The 18504-nt window shown below is 30.0% G+C and overlaps 8 protein-coding genes and 5 pseudogenes across 13 annotated transcripts, besides 1 other annotated feature; 11 read left to right on the forward strand and 2 right to left on the reverse strand.

Annotated features, from left to right (window-relative positions):
* The first annotated feature begins 108 nt into the window (after positions 1-108).
* Positions 109-1331, forward strand: TVAGG3_0651570 (annotated as a pseudogene). The gene has a single exon. A coding segment is annotated over exon 1 (1223 nt).
* Positions 1332-1449: 118 nt separating this feature from the next.
* On the forward strand, positions 1450-2532 carry TVAGG3_0651580 (DNA/RNA polymerases family; the record flags this gene model as incomplete). The annotated part of the gene is made up of 1 exon (XM_051241658.1): positions 1450-2532. The coding sequence occupies one exon, from the start codon at positions 1450-1452 to the stop codon at positions 2530-2532; it is 1083 nt and encodes a 360-aa protein (XP_051088245.1).
* Positions 2533-2555: 23 nt separating this feature from the next.
* On the forward strand, positions 2556-2747 carry TVAGG3_0651590 (uncharacterized protein; the record flags this gene model as incomplete). The annotated part of the gene is made up of 1 exon (XM_001291332.1): positions 2556-2747. The coding sequence occupies one exon, from the start codon at positions 2556-2558 to the stop codon at positions 2745-2747; it is 192 nt and encodes a 63-aa protein (XP_001291333.1).
* Positions 2748-3034: 287 nt separating this feature from the next.
* On the forward strand, positions 3035-4017 carry TVAGG3_0651600 (annotated as a pseudogene). The gene has a single exon. A coding segment is annotated over exon 1 (983 nt).
* A 281-nt stretch (positions 4018-4298) lies between these two features.
* On the forward strand, positions 4299-4550 carry TVAGG3_0651610 (uncharacterized protein; the record flags this gene model as incomplete). Its single annotated transcript, XM_051241659.1, has 1 exon — positions 4299-4550. The coding sequence occupies one exon, from the start codon at positions 4299-4301 to the stop codon at positions 4548-4550; it is 252 nt and encodes an 83-aa protein (XP_051088246.1).
* Positions 4551-4570: 20 nt separating this feature from the next.
* On the forward strand, positions 4571-4891 carry TVAGG3_0651620 (uncharacterized protein; the record flags this gene model as incomplete). Its single annotated transcript, XM_001287769.1, has 1 exon — positions 4571-4891. One exon carries the CDS (start codon positions 4571-4573, stop codon positions 4889-4891), a length of 321 nt encoding a protein of 106 aa, XP_001287770.1.
* Positions 4892-4899: 8 nt separating this feature from the next.
* Positions 4900-13740: a mobile genetic element.
* TVAGG3_0651640 lies at positions 5344-6680 on the forward strand (annotated as a pseudogene). The gene has a single exon. A coding segment is annotated over exon 1 (1337 nt).
* TVAGG3_0651650 (uncharacterized protein) lies at positions 6735-7655 on the forward strand (the record flags this gene model as incomplete). Its single annotated transcript, XM_051241660.1, has 1 exon — positions 6735-7655. The coding sequence occupies one exon, from the start codon at positions 6735-6737 to the stop codon at positions 7653-7655; it is 921 nt and encodes a 306-aa protein (XP_051088247.1).
* TVAGG3_0651660 lies at positions 8212-9201 on the reverse strand (annotated as a pseudogene). The gene has a single exon. A coding segment is annotated over exon 1 (990 nt).
* TVAGG3_0651670 (uncharacterized protein) lies at positions 11410-12066 on the reverse strand (the record flags this gene model as incomplete). Its single annotated transcript, XM_051241661.1, has 1 exon — positions 11410-12066. The coding sequence occupies one exon, from the start codon at positions 12064-12066 to the stop codon at positions 11410-11412; it is 657 nt and encodes a 218-aa protein (XP_051088248.1).
* Positions 13741-15602: 1862 nt separating the features above from the next.
* TVAGG3_0651680 (uncharacterized protein) lies at positions 15603-15818 on the forward strand (the record flags this gene model as incomplete). Its single annotated transcript, XM_051241662.1, has 1 exon — positions 15603-15818. One exon carries the CDS (start codon positions 15603-15605, stop codon positions 15816-15818), a length of 216 nt encoding a protein of 71 aa, XP_051088249.1.
* A 1274-nt stretch (positions 15819-17092) lies between these two features.
* TVAGG3_0651690 lies at positions 17093-17910 on the forward strand (annotated as a pseudogene). The gene has a single exon. A coding segment is annotated over exon 1 (818 nt).
* A 225-nt stretch (positions 17911-18135) lies between these two features.
* TVAGG3_0651700 (uncharacterized protein) lies at positions 18136-18411 on the forward strand (the record flags this gene model as incomplete). The annotated part of the gene is made up of 1 exon (XM_051241663.1): positions 18136-18411. The coding sequence occupies one exon, from the start codon at positions 18136-18138 to the stop codon at positions 18409-18411; it is 276 nt and encodes a 91-aa protein (XP_051088250.1).
* Positions 18412-18504: the final 93 nt, after the last annotated feature.

Raw genomic sequence — 18504 nt, forward strand, 5'->3', positions numbered from 1 at the left:
CTAGATGAGGAATTCAATAAAGTGAATATCATAGGTTTTAATTCGGGAAAGTTTGATTTAAATTTAATTCTTCATGATTTAAACACTGCAAAATGGAAAATAAAATCAATGCTGGGTTCATCTTCACAATTTAAGCAAATCATTGTGAAGAAAACAAACGTTCCATATGAATTGAGATTTATTGACATCAGAAATTATATAGCGGGTGGGACATTAGACCAATTCACTCAAGATTTCGGAAACAATAAATCACGTGTTAAATCCTTTTTCCCTTATCAATTCATCACGTGGGAAAATTACGAAGAAGAATTATATAAAGTGGAACCATTCACTCAAGATTCATTTTATTCAGCATTAACCCAAGAAACCATATCAGATAGTGATTATCAAATATATCTCAATGATGCTAAAAACTTTAAGAATAGATTAGAATATTTTATTCATTATTGCAATAAAGATGTTGAAATTATGATTGACCCAATTGATAAAATTATTGAAGAAACATTTGTTTATAAAATTGACATGCTTCATAATCTTCTTTATCATCGAATGCTTCAATGATTCGTTACGCTTTAGCATATAAAGACTTTAATCCTAATGAAAAATATCCTGAGGAAGAGATGGAATCAAGTTTTGAATTAACGAAAAAGTATTGGAAATATAAAATTGAAACATATAAGAAACAAGATGAAAAAGCAGAAAGAGATACTAAAAATAATGTTTCAATAGATGATTTTCAATACTATCACGATTTAATCCTTTTATCTAAATGCAAAATGTGTGGTAAAGCGTTTACATATGCAAATAAACCAACATTAGATAGAATAGATAATGAAAAGCCACATACTAAAGAAAATTGTCAGTTAATGTGTTGTTATTGCAATGTCGTGAAATCAAATAAAGATGAAGATGTTCAACGTTTAAGAATCCATTTAAGAAATTATGCATTAAAAAATAATTTACCAATTACTTTAGATTCGGTTGAAGCTTATCACATTCTCCGTAATGGAATTACTGGTGGTCTATCAAATGTTCAACATCGTGTTAATCTTAAAGGAATCACGCACATTAATAAACTTTCATATAATCCAGAAACTAAAACTGTATCAAATGAGGACACCACCAACATTATGACTCATTTCGTTGGTGTTGACTTTAATTCATTATATCCTTCATCATTTTCATCTAATCCTCATGATTTCATTCAATATACTGACCATAAAATGTATATGCCGGGAAGATTGAATGGTGTTATCATTTGTGATACAGCAACAAAGAAAGCAAAAGCACTGGGAATAATTAAGAAAAAAAAATATTTTATTCGTGGCTGAAGTAAAGGGTCACATTGATGAAAAATACATTAATGATTACATAAACTTTTTACCGATAATAAGAAACTTAGATATTATCACAGATGAAAAAACAATTGGCAGTTTTATGTATAATTACATGAAATCAAACAATCTACCAGTTGACCAGAAACAGAGAAAATTAACTCAGTTAGCATCAACACACAACCAATATCAACCATTTTCTTCTTATTATCTTTGGTATCTAATAGATAGATTTCATTTTATCATCGATGATATTCAATCAATTTTAACATTTACGAAAAACACCTGTTTTAATGAATTTGAGAACGAATTTATGAACGAAAGACAAAAGGCTGAATTAGAAGGAAATAAAGGAAAAAGTTTATTTTGCAAAATTTCACTTAATGGATCATATGGTTACGATGCAATGAATACACAAAATTACGCAAAAACTAAAATAATGAATGCACAGAAGGCACACGTTGCATGTATGTCAAATAAGTTTAAAAACATAAGAGAAATAGGAGAGGATACGTATCAAGTGATGCTCAAAGATAGATTTTATAGATGTGATACATGTTTACAAGAGGCATTTTTTACTTTAGATAACGCAAAATACTGGTATTTAGTTTTCATTTATGATTTTATGTATAAATGCATGGATGTTAATCGTTTTCATTTCATTGAAGGTGATACCGATTCATCTTATTGGGCTATTGCTGGCGATCCAAGTCTTCCTAACACTCAAGCATTTCAGGCGATTGTAACCGATAAACAATTTTATGATAAAAACATTTTCAAATTCGCACCTTTTGATTTCTTCTGTTTTGATGAGAAATTTAAACCTAAATTAAATAATAAAGCTGAAGAAAAAGCACATGAGAAAAAATTATTGGGTTTAGCAATTGAGAAACAAGGTGATAACATGGTGGCGTTATGTCCTAAATGTTATACTTCATTCAACGGTTCAATTGATGGAAGTGATTTTAAAAAGATTGCACAAAAAATGAAAGGTGTTAGTTTACGACAAAATAAACAATTAACACCTAAAAATTATTTGGATATAATAAATGATAAAGTTATTTTTGATGGTCAGAATATTAATTTACAACTTAAAAACGGGTCAATGACTCGCTTAACAATCGGTAAGACTGCATTAACAGGGGCACACACTAAGGCTGTATGTTGTGAAAATGGATGTTGTATGCCATTTATTTAATACAATTTAAAATTTTATTTTTAATGAAATGCCACAGAAGAGACAAAAGGAACCAAATCGATTTATACCAAATGGTTTTAACTTTCAGATTCCAAATAATCAACCACAACGAATTTTTCAAATCCCACCACAGCATCAACAGCCGCAACAACGACCACCACAACGTCAACGGAGAAGAACATTCACCCCTGAAGAAAGAAATTTCAATAATTTGATGCGTCAACAAAATCAAGGTTTGAGATTTTATCCGGGCAGTAATGGTATACATATAAGGCATCCAAATTTAGATAGAAGATATACCGCTGAGATTCATATTTTACCTAATAATACGGTTAATTTTGCTGGATTTTATGATCATCATCAGGAAATCTGGACTCCACCATTTGATACCGTTTTAGAAGGAGGAACCGTTAATGATGCGATTCAATATGTAAATAATGGTTTTGATACTATGATTCAAAGAGGTGGGCACCCTTAAAACATTTATTTTATTTTTATATAAATGGATAATGCAGATTTAGAAAATTTAATTGATGATTTAGTACTTAATCAAAATTTTCTTAATTATTATGAATTAAAATCATATCTCCAAAAACATAATAAAAATATAACGGGTGATGATATGGATTATTATTATTCGTATTATAAAAATGAAATTTTGAAATATCATGATAAAATAATTTCTAAAATTAAAGACAAAATTAAAAATAATGAATATACAAGGGGAAAAACTAAATCACAACTTAAACAATTGAAAGATTTCAAAAATAAAGTATTAACAGAAGAAGATATTGATGAATTATATAAATTATATAATCCTGAGCCGCAAAAACCAAAGGTGCAAAATGCCCAGGTCCTTCAGACCATAAATGATGCACAAGCTTTAATTTATGATTCATTAGTTAAACCATATTCAGCCCGACTTTTAAATGAAGATCAACTTTTGGAATTCATCCTTCAACATAAACTCGAAGCGGGAAAGTATATCAAACCTTTATATACAGCATATTTAAAACAAATGAATAGAATACATCCAGAATTAATGAAGGGAGGAATGAAATCCAAAACTTCATCATCCAAAATCAAAGCAGATAAAATTAAACCACCTGCAACACCAAAACCTCCAACGACAGTACCTCCCCCTCCAGTTAATCATTCATCATTCACTTTATTATATCCATTTCAAACATTAAAGAAGCAAAAAGATTTTAAAAAGGATTTCAAGATATTAAATAAACCAACTGACCCAAAAATTCAACCGTTAAAGGAAAAATTTAATCGCCCTTCATTTGCTCCATATCCATATTCATACGAAATAGATCATTTAGAATATTCAAAAGGAAACGTTACTTATTTATTTGCCATTAACATTAACACTAGATATTTATATTGCATTCAAGTGAAAGGGAAAACAGAACAGGAAACAAGAAAGCATCTATACAATACTTACTAATCATGAAAGAGTAGATAATATCAGGGGTGATGGTGATAAAGGATTTCAGGCGGCTATGATTCATTATTTCCCACAAATTAATTTTTACTTCTCATCTTCTCCATATACATTTCATAATAAAATAGTTGATGCGGTAATGAGAACTCTTAGAGATGCGTAGGGTTAACGGTCAGATATACTGGGATGGAAATCATGACTCCATCATACAGCAGTTAGTATATTATTACAATAATACATGGCATAGAACAATAAACATGAAACCAGTGGAAATGAAAATGATATTTCAAAGAATGGGAATATATTAGAAAGCAAAATGGAAAGGTTAAATGATGTTAAACGTGAACAAATTAATTCAGGGCTCATGAATTTTAAACAAGCGAATAAAGTTTTGATTCATCTCGATTATGGAAAAACTGATAAATCAATGACAAAAAGAAGACGAAGATTTGACACAATAGCCGAATTTGTTAGATATATTAACGGCAATGCATTAGTTGAAGTTGACAATAAATTAATAGAAATTCCGATTTATTTTATTACTCCATTATATTTAAATAATATTTAATTTTTTTTATTTCGTAAGAAATGAGTGACAACAAAGCAGCCAAGAGTTCTGATTCAATTAAGATTCAGAGTCCAGACAATGAATATAAAAAGAAACTAAACAGAATTAAATCAAAAATATGCTACTACAAAAAGAAGCCGCAATGTGGCGGGGCTGATGCCCATAAAACTAAAGTAATTGAAAACGATAAAGAGAGGAAAGAAATAATCGAAAAATTAGAAACTTACCGTTTAATCCTTAAACTAGGTGAAGCAAAAATAAAAGAATTTAATAGAATCAATAAATTGATTGGAAGAGATGAATTTAATAAAGATGAATTTTTAAACTCTATCCAAATTTAATTTTTTCAGTGTCACCACGTCACCATGTGTCACCAGGTTAATTAACTTCTTTTAAAAAGTGTGACAACATGACATTTTGACAACAGTCCAGGAAATATATTTTATCATTAATAGTTTTTAGGTTATTCAATAATTAATTATTTTTGAATAACTGAAAGTGTCACCACGTCACCATGTGTTACCAGGTTAATTAACTTCTTTTAAAAATGATGACAACATGACATTTTGACAACAGTCCTGGAAATATATTTTATCGTTTATGTTTACGTTAATGTTTTCATAAATGTTTTCATTAATTTTTTCAGTGTCACCACGTCACTATGTCACCAGGTTAATTAACTTCTTTTAAAAATGATGACAACATGACATTTAGACAACAGTCCCGGAAATTCGATGCAGCCCAAAAATAAAGTTAGTTTTAAATTTATTTTTATTTTTTTATTCCTATATAAATGACAGCAACAAACAACAACAGCAACTTTATCATTTCTGATGAAAAAGTTATTGATTCATTAGCTGAGGAATTAGTTGTGGCAGAAACTAAAACCCTCAACGAAAGAATTGGTGAAAATAAGATTGATTTACATAACTACCTCAAACATGATGGAGGAAGAAGAAGGAAAACTGTATGGCTTTATTAGTAAATAAAATATCAAATTTAACGATTATAGATGTTGATATCAATAAATCGTACAATGATGAACTTAAAGAAACAGTTAGAAAAGATATTTTATCAAAACTTTCGGATAAAGATGTTATCGTTAAAACCGCTTCAGGAGGTCTTCACATTTATTGCAACACTAATTTCTTCTATTCAGTTTCGAACAGAATGATTAAATGTTATTCCTGCAATGATTATGATATCGATATCATGACTTCTATGGATGATTCAAAACGTTCATTAGTGGTTATGGCTGATTCAAGAGTTCGCAAGAATGCAACAGAACCAATCAATACATACTCATTCATTCGTGGAAGTTATGATTCAACATTAACTAGAACAGTGAATGATATATTAAATGATTTGAATATTAAGGTAAGAGTTGAACAGAAGAACGAAGAAATAAAGAGTATAATGAATGAAAACAAAGATGTAAACATTGACGATAAACTTGCCCAGAGCATAGTCGATGGCATCAGTGATTTTGAAGTACATAATGACGGTGGAAACATGAATTTAGAAAAAGAAGTTACATTATTCACACTGTTTCAAGCTATTAATTCGTTACCTAATCATTTAATTAATGAAGCATACGACAACGTTTATAACTTCTGCAATTTAACTGAAAATGCAAAAAGTAATTTTGAAAAAGCACGTAGTAGATATGCACATTTAATGACTTCTCCATTTGTTTTAGTGAAGATTCTGAAACCTTATCAAAAGGAATATTATGATGAATACGTTTTGCCTTTATTACGTAAGCCAAAAATAACATTTGATATAAAACTTGATGACTCGTTTTTGATAACAGATATTAGACGCAAGGCTGAAAATCATCAGTATAAAAACAGTTCTGAAGTAATTGAGGATTTATCACGTGTAATCCGTTTTGTAGATTGTGGAAATAAATACTTCATTCAGAAAGATTACAACATACACGACAAAATGAATCAAATATCATTCGTTCTTCAATCAAACATGAAAGAGTCACTCAAAATGATTAAATTATTTAAAGAAGAAGGTAAAACCATAACAGCATGGGATGTACTACTAAATCAATTATCCTCATTAACCGTTAAGGGTGTTTGCTTTAAATCTGATTCCCCTGATGTTTTCTCAACGTTTTAGGGTTATAAATACAACATTCTTGAAAAGCCAGATTAATCAAAAATTGAGATGTTTATGGATTTCATTAAAGAAGCCATTTGTGATAATAACGATGAAGTGTATAAATACCTTCTCGGCTGGATTGCATCAATGATTCAACATCCTGGAATCAAGAATGAAACAGCAATTATTTTGAAAGGACTTCAGGGAACAGGTAAAAACAGGTTTACAGACATTATTTCTGAACTTCTCGCTGGTTATTCATGTAAAAACATTACCGAAATAGGTGAGCTAACGGGTAATTTCAACTCAGTAGTTGAGAATAAAATGTTTCTTGTACTTAATGAACTCAAGAATGTAGGTGAAGACAGACTCGCAAACTTCAACGCTTTGAAATCAATTATTACAAATAATGAGATTAGAATTAATGAAAAGAATCAACCCAGAAGAACTGCTCAGAATGTTGCCAATTTCATTTTCGTAACTAATAACGTTTACCCTGTCAAAATTGAAGTTGGAGACAGAAGATACGTAGTTTTAAGAGTTAATGGTAAATTTAAGGGTCAATTTGATTACTTCAAGAATTTAATGTATTCATGCACAAAGGAATTTTATGATAATTTACTAACGTATTTTATGCAATACGACCTTTCATCATTTAATGTACGAATCATACCGATGACTGAAGCCAAACAAGATTTAATCGAGTTATCAACAAATCCTTTAGATGTATGGATAAATACACATTATGATGAATTGTGTGTAGGTATGACGTGTAAAAATGCTCTATTCTGCAAACCATCAGACATGAAAGACAAGAATTTCCAAATGAGCATTAAGGATAAATGTGAAAGGAAACAGAGAAGAATAGATGATAAACAAACGTGGTGTTATGTTTTGAAAGAAGAAATGAAAGGATTATATAAACAGGTTGAACCAAACGATAATGAGGATTCATTTACTGACGATGAAATACCTGTAAATGAAGCTTTATAAAGTATGATTGGAATTTATTTTTGCTTTCCATCTTTGCTGTTGTCAAAATGTCATGTTGTCACACTTTTTAAAAGAAGTTAATTAACCTGGTGACACATGGTGACATGGTGACACTTTCAGTTCTTCAAAAATAATTCATAAATGCCTTCCTCCTTTCGTACCTGTTGTCAAAATGTCATGTTGTCACACTTTTTAAAAGAAGTTAATTAACCTGGTGACACATGGTGACATGGTGACACTAAAATAAAATTTTGTTATCAGTTATTTTATCATCATTTTATTAAGTTCATCTTTAGTTAATAATTTGAATGGATTCACTAATGTTCCACCTTGAGCCACAACACTTGCCCCGGCTAATTGTGAAGAACCTGGGATAAGTACTCCATGAAATGATTTCATTGGTATCATTAATTTAGAAATAGTTGGCTTAATTAATTTTGTCATTTATGATAAAAATAAAATGTTAAATTATGTCGTTCTAAAGTTTGTGAAACAAACATTGAACGTTCATTGAACGCGGTAAGCCTAGATCCTTTGGGTCAAGTCTCAAGCGCATTCATTGAATGCGGTACCATGCATAAACTGTAATATACGGTGGCATATAATCTTTACCCAAACCTGTTGAATTTGTTGTGAAAGTGTGTGAATGATTTCCTTCTGGTTCAGTTGCTCGAAAAGTCTTTTTTGCTGAATGGTTATAATCTGGAGATAAAACGTCATTGCCAGCTTCATAGTCTGAGTTGTATAATGGGTGGTCTCTTAATGAGTGGTTATGGTCGCCAGAAAAGTTTGTAGTTCCTGTATGTTTATGTGGTGGAAGATTTGCTTCTTTAATTTTCTTTGAACCACCCGTTTGTTTTGAAAATTTCGCACAGTATATGAATTTGTCTACAATCTGTTTCCACGTACCAAAACCTAAAACACTTGCTGGATTTGTTGAGTTCATTGATGTATATATTGAACCAACGGGGTAAATTATCTCAAGAATTGTATTTAATCCATTATGAATATTGAATTTATTATATAATATTGAAACTGGGTGAGAAATTAAAATTGGTCTTGTCATCAATATTAACGTATTATTTTTGAATATTGCTTTTCAAACATCTTGAAATTTTGTGATTTCAGACCAATTTTTTCCATCACTACTGATATTTACTAAATCACCACATCCAAAAGCAATGAAATACCCATCAATATAAAATAAATTTGTAAATCTATAATTTCGAGTATATTTTGGAGTAAATGAATAAACCAATTCCCAACTTGGTGTTTTCTCTGGATCCTGTGAAAAATCTTGTGATAAATAAATATGTCTGTTATAACTTACAGGATATGAATACACCATACCACCTGAAACAAGAACACAAACATTTGAAGTATAACATAAAGCTTCAATGTCTCCATCAGCTTGAAAAATTTGTTCAAAACGACCAAATGGTATTGAATATGATCTATAAATTTTATCATTTTGTAGGATAAAATACATGCTGTTAATGTAATATCATTTACTTGTATAATCAATTTTCAAATCTGATGACATCATACTAAACATATAATAACTTATCCCATCCTCACTAATGAAAATTTGATTGACTTCATAAATTAGTACCCATTTATTATTAACGCATCTAATAGGTTTATTTGGATATTTAAATTTAGCATCTTGATTTAAATTACATTTGAACCATTGGATACAATTGAATGAATAACAAGGGCAAAAATCATCTCCAACCGTTATCATTCCCATAAATTTACCGTTATTATATTCAACATATAAAATTCTTGGATTAATGATTGGCTCTCGTGTATCAGGATTCAAAACAGATGGAGTAAATGATTCATAGTTTTTAAAATCATTTGTTTTAAAATAATAAAACACTCCAGCTGTATAAAATAAATACATGGTCACTCCATCGAAACATAACCATTCAATAGATTGAAATGTTTTATCTGATGATTTCATAAAATTTAAAAATGGTGGAGTAAAATAGATCTCTGATTGTTTTATTTCTTCATTAACAAATGATATATCAGCTTTCTTTGCTAACTCAGTATTAATGAATGAAATAACTTTTTCCTTATCTGCCTTCTTATTTAATTCAGTATTAACGTATTCCTTATCTACCTTCTTCATTATGTCATTTAGGAAACCTTCTATAAATTTCTCATTTAAATTAAATCTTCCAATATTCAAAACTTTAGGAAATGCATTTAATGCGTAATATCTCTGTTCTTCTGGTGGAATTGATGTTATATCATCCGTTATTCCTTTAATTTTTGAATTCATAAATAAAATTTCTTTTATATTTGATATCACTGCACCTCCTTTGCAAACGAATTCGAAATGGTCATTTTTCAATACTATCTCCAAATCTCCATATTTCAACCTTTGCGTTTGTTCTGCCGTCTTTGAATTATATGCATATATGGCGTATGTAATGGTCTGAAGGACCTGGGTGCTTTGTGCCTTAAGTTGCTGTTGTTTAATCATTTATTACGATTTAAAAATAAATATTTACTCCGTTATCTCATCAGCTATTTTTTCTATTTGAAATTGCCATAATATATTTCATTCATAAATTCTAAATCACAATCAAATAGGTCAGTTATTCTAAATTTAATATTTGATAAATCTTTTGAATGAAGAATAAATGAATTCCCGGATAATTGAAACGGATATGATAAAGAAAATGTGTTTAAGTTGATGGATAAAATGTTTTGTATTGATGGGTAAGAGTTAGGGTTTAATGTTTGATGTGAAAATCTCATTGGGGTATTAACTTTATCACATTTGATTAAAATGAAATTGGAACCAGTGTCAGAATACAAAACATCCCCAACATCTTTTTCAAAATTTAATATCCCAAACAATGAACGAAGATGAGGAGTACAAAATTTAATTTTCAGCGGAAATTTAATAAGGTTATTTATTTCATCAAGTTCAAAAAGTTTATCAGGTTTTGATTTAAAATTTTCTTCATACCATACGATAAATGATTCATTTAAATAACTTAAAATCATGTTAATATCCCATTTCGCTATCACATTATTTATATACATATCATACGTTTTTTCAAGGTCTACGACCCCGCCGCTATGGCTCATGGTCATCTTTAATAAATGATATATAATCTGAAGGGTCTAAAAGAATGGGATTAAATTTACCACTCACAGAAACGAGAGTAACATTATAAATTCCGCTAACTGTTAAATTTAATTCACAGTTATTATTCGAAATAATATTGATAATTGACATTTTTATTACGATTAAAAATATGGTAAAGCGTTATTTTCCAGTGATAAATAAAACTAGAATAAGATTACCTCAAGAATTCATAAATTCAACGAATAAGAAATTCATTCATGTTATAAATTTTAGTGTTTTCAGAAAATATGAGTCAGTGTCATATTCATCAACAGGTTATATTTCACTTCATTCAAATTTAGTTCAATCAAACCCATATAATGACCATTTCATAAGATTTTCAGATGGTATTAAAAATGTAATTGATAGATTAAAATATGAACAGATTGACAATATCGAATTTTTGGAATTTTGGTTTAAATATCCCGATGGAAAAAAGATTGAAGTTAAAGATAAAGCTGATACTATAACAAAAACAATTACAATGACCGATCCGGATAGTGGGGAACAAAAAGAAATAAAACAAACGATAGAAACTGGTGAAAGGTCAATTATTATTGATTATGATTCAAAGGATTATTATTCGATAATGTTAATGCTTGAATATTAAATAGCCTTAACAAAGAATTTTTCAAGTGATATTTTATATTCATCAACTATTTTATTATAAATATCATTATATGTTAAATGAAGTTCAGTTGTTGTTCCGTTCTTTGATATCTTAATTGTGCTAATATCCTTTATAGGATTTATTTTTGCAACTGTTCCGCAGCATGAAACCTCATCATCTATGAAAAATTGAATCTTAACGTCTGAATCTTGAACATCACAAAGAATGGCGATAATGTGAATTAATGATTCATAAGGTAAAATAATTAAACCGGATTGATCAATTAAATTTATTATTGAATCATAATTATTAATTATTATATCACGGTAAATTTTCATTAATTCAGAATTAATGTCTATTTTATATGGGTTATCAAGTGGTGCTGGGTATGTTGGATAAGTGGGAATTTCAACAGGTTCTTTACCGGGTTCAGATAAAATGATTGGGTCTCCATCTTCTTTATTTTGCTCCTCCTCCTTTTTCGGTAAGTCACGAGTTAATAAATTTGGTTGAGTTGCTGACCTTGTTAATTCAGGGCTAACATTAACTTTAACATTTTGAATAATTCGTGATTTATCATCATTTACGTTATAACCAACCGTAATCTCTGCTTTTGCGTTAGTGTTCTTTTGACTAGTGAAACGTCTTCTCATTTATAATCGAATAAAAAAATATATTTAAACTTTTATTTTGCTGGAAGTTTTGAATCTATTATTCCCTGTATTTGTTCTTGAAGTTGATTTTTAGCTGGTTCATTGTAATTAATAGACCTAATATATTCATTAATTGCATTCTTATAATCATCTGATTTCTCAAATTTTCTTTTATCTGATTCCTTAACTAAATCATAAGTTAAACCACGTTGCTGATATAATGGTTTCTTAATTAAATCTTTGAATGCTTGAGATAAAGCACCTGATGCAATTCTTGCTACTATAATTGGTTGGAATTGTTGTTTAAGTTCATCTTTAACATTTGCGAAAACTGGATCGAATAAAGCAACTTTAAAGAATTTCTTAGCTGAAATTTCAGGTCTAATATTTGCATATTGACCATCAAACTGGTTAGAATATTGTGGTAATCCATCCGGTCCCTCTTCAATAGCATTTAATTCTTCATTGAAATAAGAATATGGATTATAACGGTATGAATTAATTGGACCATCTTACCTTCTCCAATGTATTGTTTAACAGCTTTTCCATTTTCATCAAATTGCATAGGATAACGTTCATTATATGCTTTACGTTTAGGATAATCAGTTATAGTTAATTTATAACCATTTATGACTTTAATATTACCTTGACCATCAGTAACGAAAACTTCATTTATACCATCAGGTTTTCCATTTGGACCCGTAATGTCTGCTTCGTGTGCTTCCCAATTTGGACCTTGACGTTTGGCATATGCTTGAGCTTCTGGTAATGTTAAAACGTTTCTCATTTGTTTAAACATCTTTTTGAAGACCAGCAACAATATGAACTAATTCTTTCATTCCATCAGGAACTTTCATAGTTCTATTATATGCACCCTTTTTGTTTGTTCCTTGTTTTAATGGAACCTGTAGAAGATTTGCTATTTCTGTCATGTTTAATTATAAATAAAAAATAAAAATTAATTATAAAAAGTTAATCAAATTTAACACCTCCTTTATTTAAATCAACTATTATTTTTCCATGTTCACCTAATTGCTGATATTGTGTGTAAAGTTCATTAATGCTCATTGGTAAATTCACTTGATAAAGCATAACGTTCAACTGTTGACGACTAAACCCACTGAAAATGAAAAGGGTTGATAGATTTGATTTAATGTTTGTGCTTAATGCTTTGAAGTATTGAACAGCCATGAAGAATGAACACTGAATGTGTCGACATTGAGTTAATAATTGATTAAAATATGATTTCTCATTTGTTATTAGTTTTGATTTCACTGCATCATCTAGAAAAATGAGTGAATGCAAAAATTCTCTATCAAAATTTGAAATAGAAAGTGTTTCAAATAATTCATCCCGTTGTTTATCAATAATTTTATCCTCTAATCCTTGCTTCTTGATTGTATTATATAATTCTTTATACATTAAAAAGTTTTTTAAATAATCTTCTGCTTCTTCTTGTGATAAATAAATAATTGGAATTTTGATTAAATGCTTTAAAGATTCAAATGTATCATCTGAATGTGAACCTGAACGGTTGATATAAATTAACACATGTGAATAGGGGGAAGTGTTAGCAATAATGATAATTTGTTTTAATATCGTTAATGTTTTACCTTTATTTTGTTTACCAATTGCTGCAGTGATTGAATTTAAGTAACATTCAGAATATGGAATTTTCATTAATTTTTCCTTTGAGAGATTATTTTTATTATCACTCAATGCTTCATTAATCATATCATCTATGTATGTATTATATACTCCCGCTAATTCTTCATAAGGAGTGGATGAATTTAAATCCATTTAATCAAAAATAAATTTATAATTTTAAACATTTCTATTCATCAATATTTCATCATATGAACTTCTATACTGTGGTGGTGTACCTGTTGGATGATATTTCAAACCTTCATCCGGTGTCCATGTCCAATATGTAGTCCTAGTAAACCAAACCTGAGGAGGATTTGTCACCTTTGAACAGTAAGTGTCATTTTCACCCTGAATGATTGGATATGCTTTTCACTTGTACTGTAACTTGTGAGTTGAAAGTTTCTAATCCATCAAAGAATATACCCGCTCCATCACGTTGAACTGGAATAGTGCATAAGAATGAAGTTTGGTCTTTCCATGTTCTAGCTAATGGCGTGCCATCATCTGCATTCAGTGGTCTAGTTAATGAGTCCTCGTATTCTTCTGTGCATTCATTCACTCCATCTAAATCAGAAGCTTGAAGCATACGTGTAAAGAATATGTCACCCACTGTGGTCATCGCTTGATCGGGGAAGTTTCTGGAATCTATAGTGACCTGAAGACCTCGAAGCATTGGATTTTCTAAAACTGTTCTTTGCATTGCATTCTTCGGAAATGCTAACACAACATCTTGTAACATTATGAAGAGCGTATGAGAATCTGAACTGATACCTTCAGGAGTGATGCAACCTCCATTTAGTGAACGAACGTCAATATGTTGAGCTGGAATCATGAATGGATCTTCCTTACTAAATAAACGTGGTATTGCTTTAACTGATTCTTCAATTAAACCGTATCCTGGTGTAATGCATTTATCCTCTAAAACTTCCATCTTTGTGCATGAAATAATAACGTCATCAACTGTTGCGTCAGCAGATGTAGCGGCTAAGCTTGTAATTAATTTGGCAGGAAGTCCGATTTGTTGGAATTTGCGATCATATTTATAAACATGATTCATAATCTTTTCATAATTTTCATCAGTTATCTTTTCATAAACGTAATTTTGTAAATCAGCAACTCTTAACGGGTCAACCTGACAAAATACTAAAGTATCCCTGAAAACATAATATTTAAGAATGATTTCACCAAATGATTTAGGATAATCATCGAACGCCTGAAATGCTAACAAATCATTTACCGGAATAATCATATCAAAAGTGACATCAACTTCTTCATTTGCTTTCTTGAAAACTTCTGAAGGGTTAATATATTTACCACATACTGAGTTATCATATTTTTTGAACATTATTATATAACGAATGAACAAACTTTTTAACTTTCCTTTCTGATTTTGGTTTATATGTTGCAAATGCGAAAGATTCACGGGCGCAATCCATCTGAAGATAACCGGCATCACCTCTTTCGGTTTCTACTTCTAATTGTTTAAAGCTTTGATTTGATGATTTGTAACCAACAAATAAACGCATGCATTTAAAAAGCGCATCACATGTGAAAGCTTTATTTGAAACTAGAGTTGCTTTAACTTTGCGTTTAATATATGTGTCACCTAATTGGTTCACATCATGAGCCGGATTTGTAATTCTTAAATGAGTTTGTTTATCATCAAAATATGGAGCATCAGAGTCATAACATGAACTTTCAAGTTCTCTATAATATCTTCTACCGTCATTCTTTGCGAATATTTCATTTATCTTTTCGAATGAATGAAACACATTTCCATTAATCGGTTTAGTGTTTGGCACCAAATAGTTAGTCGTCATTTATTAATAAATAAAAAATCAAAATTAAAAGATGAAAATGAATTTTTAATTTTAATGAAATAATCAACTATGGCTGCAGGTATATTTAAGAAACTGTGGGATAAAGTAAAAAGAGGAGCGAGTAAAGTTTGGGAAACATTGAAGAAGGGGGCAGATTGGATATTTAAGAATAAAGAAGCAATTAGTGACGTTGCTGAATCAATAACGCCAAAAGCTGCCCCAATAAGAGAAGTATTAAATAAAGGAGAAAAAGTTTATCAAAGACTACAACCGATACTAAGATAAAAATAATATTTATTTATTTTTCCACTATCTACCTCCTATTTTATTAAGTATTCCTTCAGCAATTCCACCAACTGCGTTACCTGCTTGTGCTCCCATCGCTGGATTACCTGCTTTAGTACCTAATACTCCACCTATGATAGTTCCAGCCGTTTTCGCTACTGGTGCTAAAAAGTTTGCTACAGGTTTAATAATATTTTTATGAACCCAACCCGCAGCTTTCTTAATTCCATCCCATAATTTTTTAAAGAATCCTGCCGCCATTTCTGATTTAATATTAATTAAAAAATATATTTCATCACTTATATTCTAATTTTTATTTAATGATAAATGAAACCGATTTTAAAAATTAATGAAACAGAGGAGGAAGAAATAAATGAAAGCCAAAATGTTCAACAAAAAATAAACATTGTTAAACCAATTACTGAAATAAAAATTTTTTCATCTGTTGAAGAATTTAATGACTATTATGCTAACAATAAAAATTATTTGAAGAATTGACAACGTGTAAATTGAATAAAATGTTTAAAGTTGATGGATTCAAAATTTCAAAAATAAAAGGAGTGGTTAGTTTGAAATCTATTCCTCAATCAAGAATCACCGCATTAATGAAAATAGATGATTTAACAAAAAGAATAGAAGAGATTGAAGAAAGAATAAATCAGATAATTGATATCATAAATTCAAATAATCATTAGTTTCTTAAAGTTCAATGTTGAACTCATCAATTTCTTCTTCATCATTACCATTACCTTTAGCGAGTTTATTTACTCTTTCAACTTTATCTTTTGATAGTCTTTCGTTTAATTTTTTCTGAAGTTTTTCGTTACCAAGTTCTAAAATTTTACACGGATGATATTTAAACCCGTTAAATTCTTTTTCCTCAGTTTTAATCATTAATCTACAAAGAACTTTAGTGAGGTGGTTTTGTTGTTTAAACCATTTATCCTTAATATTTGTTATAAATTCAATATCCGGAATTAATTCCCAAATTTTTGAATTTTCGATTAATTTACCATCAAATGCAAAAGCAATAAAAAAAAAGGTAGTGGGGCTTCCAGGCACTTCGTGCCTTCTAGCCCTGATGTTGATGTTTAGTATAAATGAAGTTTTTATTCGGAGGACTCTTCTTCTTCCTCCATTGCTTCTGGGAAGAAGCCTTCTTCTGGGTCGAAAACATTATATAATGTGTCGCTTTTCACAAATTATATATGTTTTCATGTTTTGTCACTTTTCTGTCACTTTTCAGGTAAAAACATTTTTATTATTATATATAAATGAATTTTACAAAACCACCGTTACCGTTCTTTGGAAATAAGAGTAGATGTAAAGATATTATATTGAGAGAACTTAAGAAACTACCGAATGGTCTAACATTTGTAGATTTGTTCGGTGGAAGTTTCTATATATCCCATTTGTGCCATATAATATTCCCAGACTCAAAGATTATATGCAATGACTTCGACAACTATATGGACCGTCTCAAACATATTCCAGACACAAACAAAATATTGAGTGAGTTAAAAGAAAAGATACCTATAGGTAAGATGGAACGTATACCAGTAGATAACAAAAATATTGTGAGAGAGGTTTTGAAAAAAGCAGAATATATAGACTGGGATAGTATATCTGCTAGACTATTATATAGTGGTGCTATAAGAGTTCATGACATTGAAACACTTATGTCAAAAGTTTTATATCTTAACTATACAAATGTTTTCAAAGAGGACATAGAAAAATATATTGAGGGTATAGAGTTTGTGAGATGTCATTGGACAGATTTGTATGAAAAATATAAAGACAAGGAAAATGTTTTCTTTATAGTGGACCCGCCGTTCTATAACACATGGGATTTTCAATACCAAGTAGACTGGACTTTGAGAGACTCTTTAGAAACTTTAGACGTTTTACATAACCATCCATGCTTTTACTTTACATCCGATAAAAGTGGTTTGGAAACCGTTATGAGATGGTTAGAGGACATACATGACTATGAGTTTATATATGACAAGCTAGAATATGAGAGAGGTCCTATAAACTGGAGAAAGTGTCACAATAAAGAAATTTATTAGTAAGTAAATGTGGTTTGAAATAGGACTACTTGTTTTAGGTTTTTTCCATTGTGTCATTTATTTATTTGACGTGGCAGAAAAGTACAGAGAATATGAAGATGAACCAATGCCTGCAAATGTTCAGCATATGTACTCGTAAGAGATATTTTTATCTAATATTAAATGGACGCACAGAACTTAGCGAATGCACAGCAACCTGGACAACCAAACCCAAGAATATTCCAAATGAAGTTAGAATACAAACTGCAATGGCAAACTATGGTCAAGTGCCAACAGATGTACAAATGCAAACTGCCATGTCAAATGACGCTGCGTTAGGTTTGCCACCATGGTATGCAAATATGAGATGGAAAGAGTTTTATACAAACCCTGAAGTGGGATATAAACAACTTTATGCAGATGACGCGAACACAGGAGTTGACCCAGAATATGTTTTCTACCAGAGGAGAAACAGAATGTATGAGCTCCAGTTAAAGAATGCTATGGAACTCAACAGGAAACGTAAGAGACTAGGCGGACATTAGATTTTTACATATAGTAAAATGGGTTTCTTCAGTAAGATAGGAAACTTCTTTCGAAATGTTGGAAGAGGTATATGGAATGGAATAAAATCTGTC

The sequence above is a fragment of the Trichomonas vaginalis genome, chromosome III (genome assembly GCF_026262505.1).
Source record: "Trichomonas vaginalis G3 chromosome III, whole genome shotgun sequence".
NCBI lineage: Eukaryota > Parabasalia > Trichomonadida > Trichomonadidae > Trichomonas > Trichomonas vaginalis.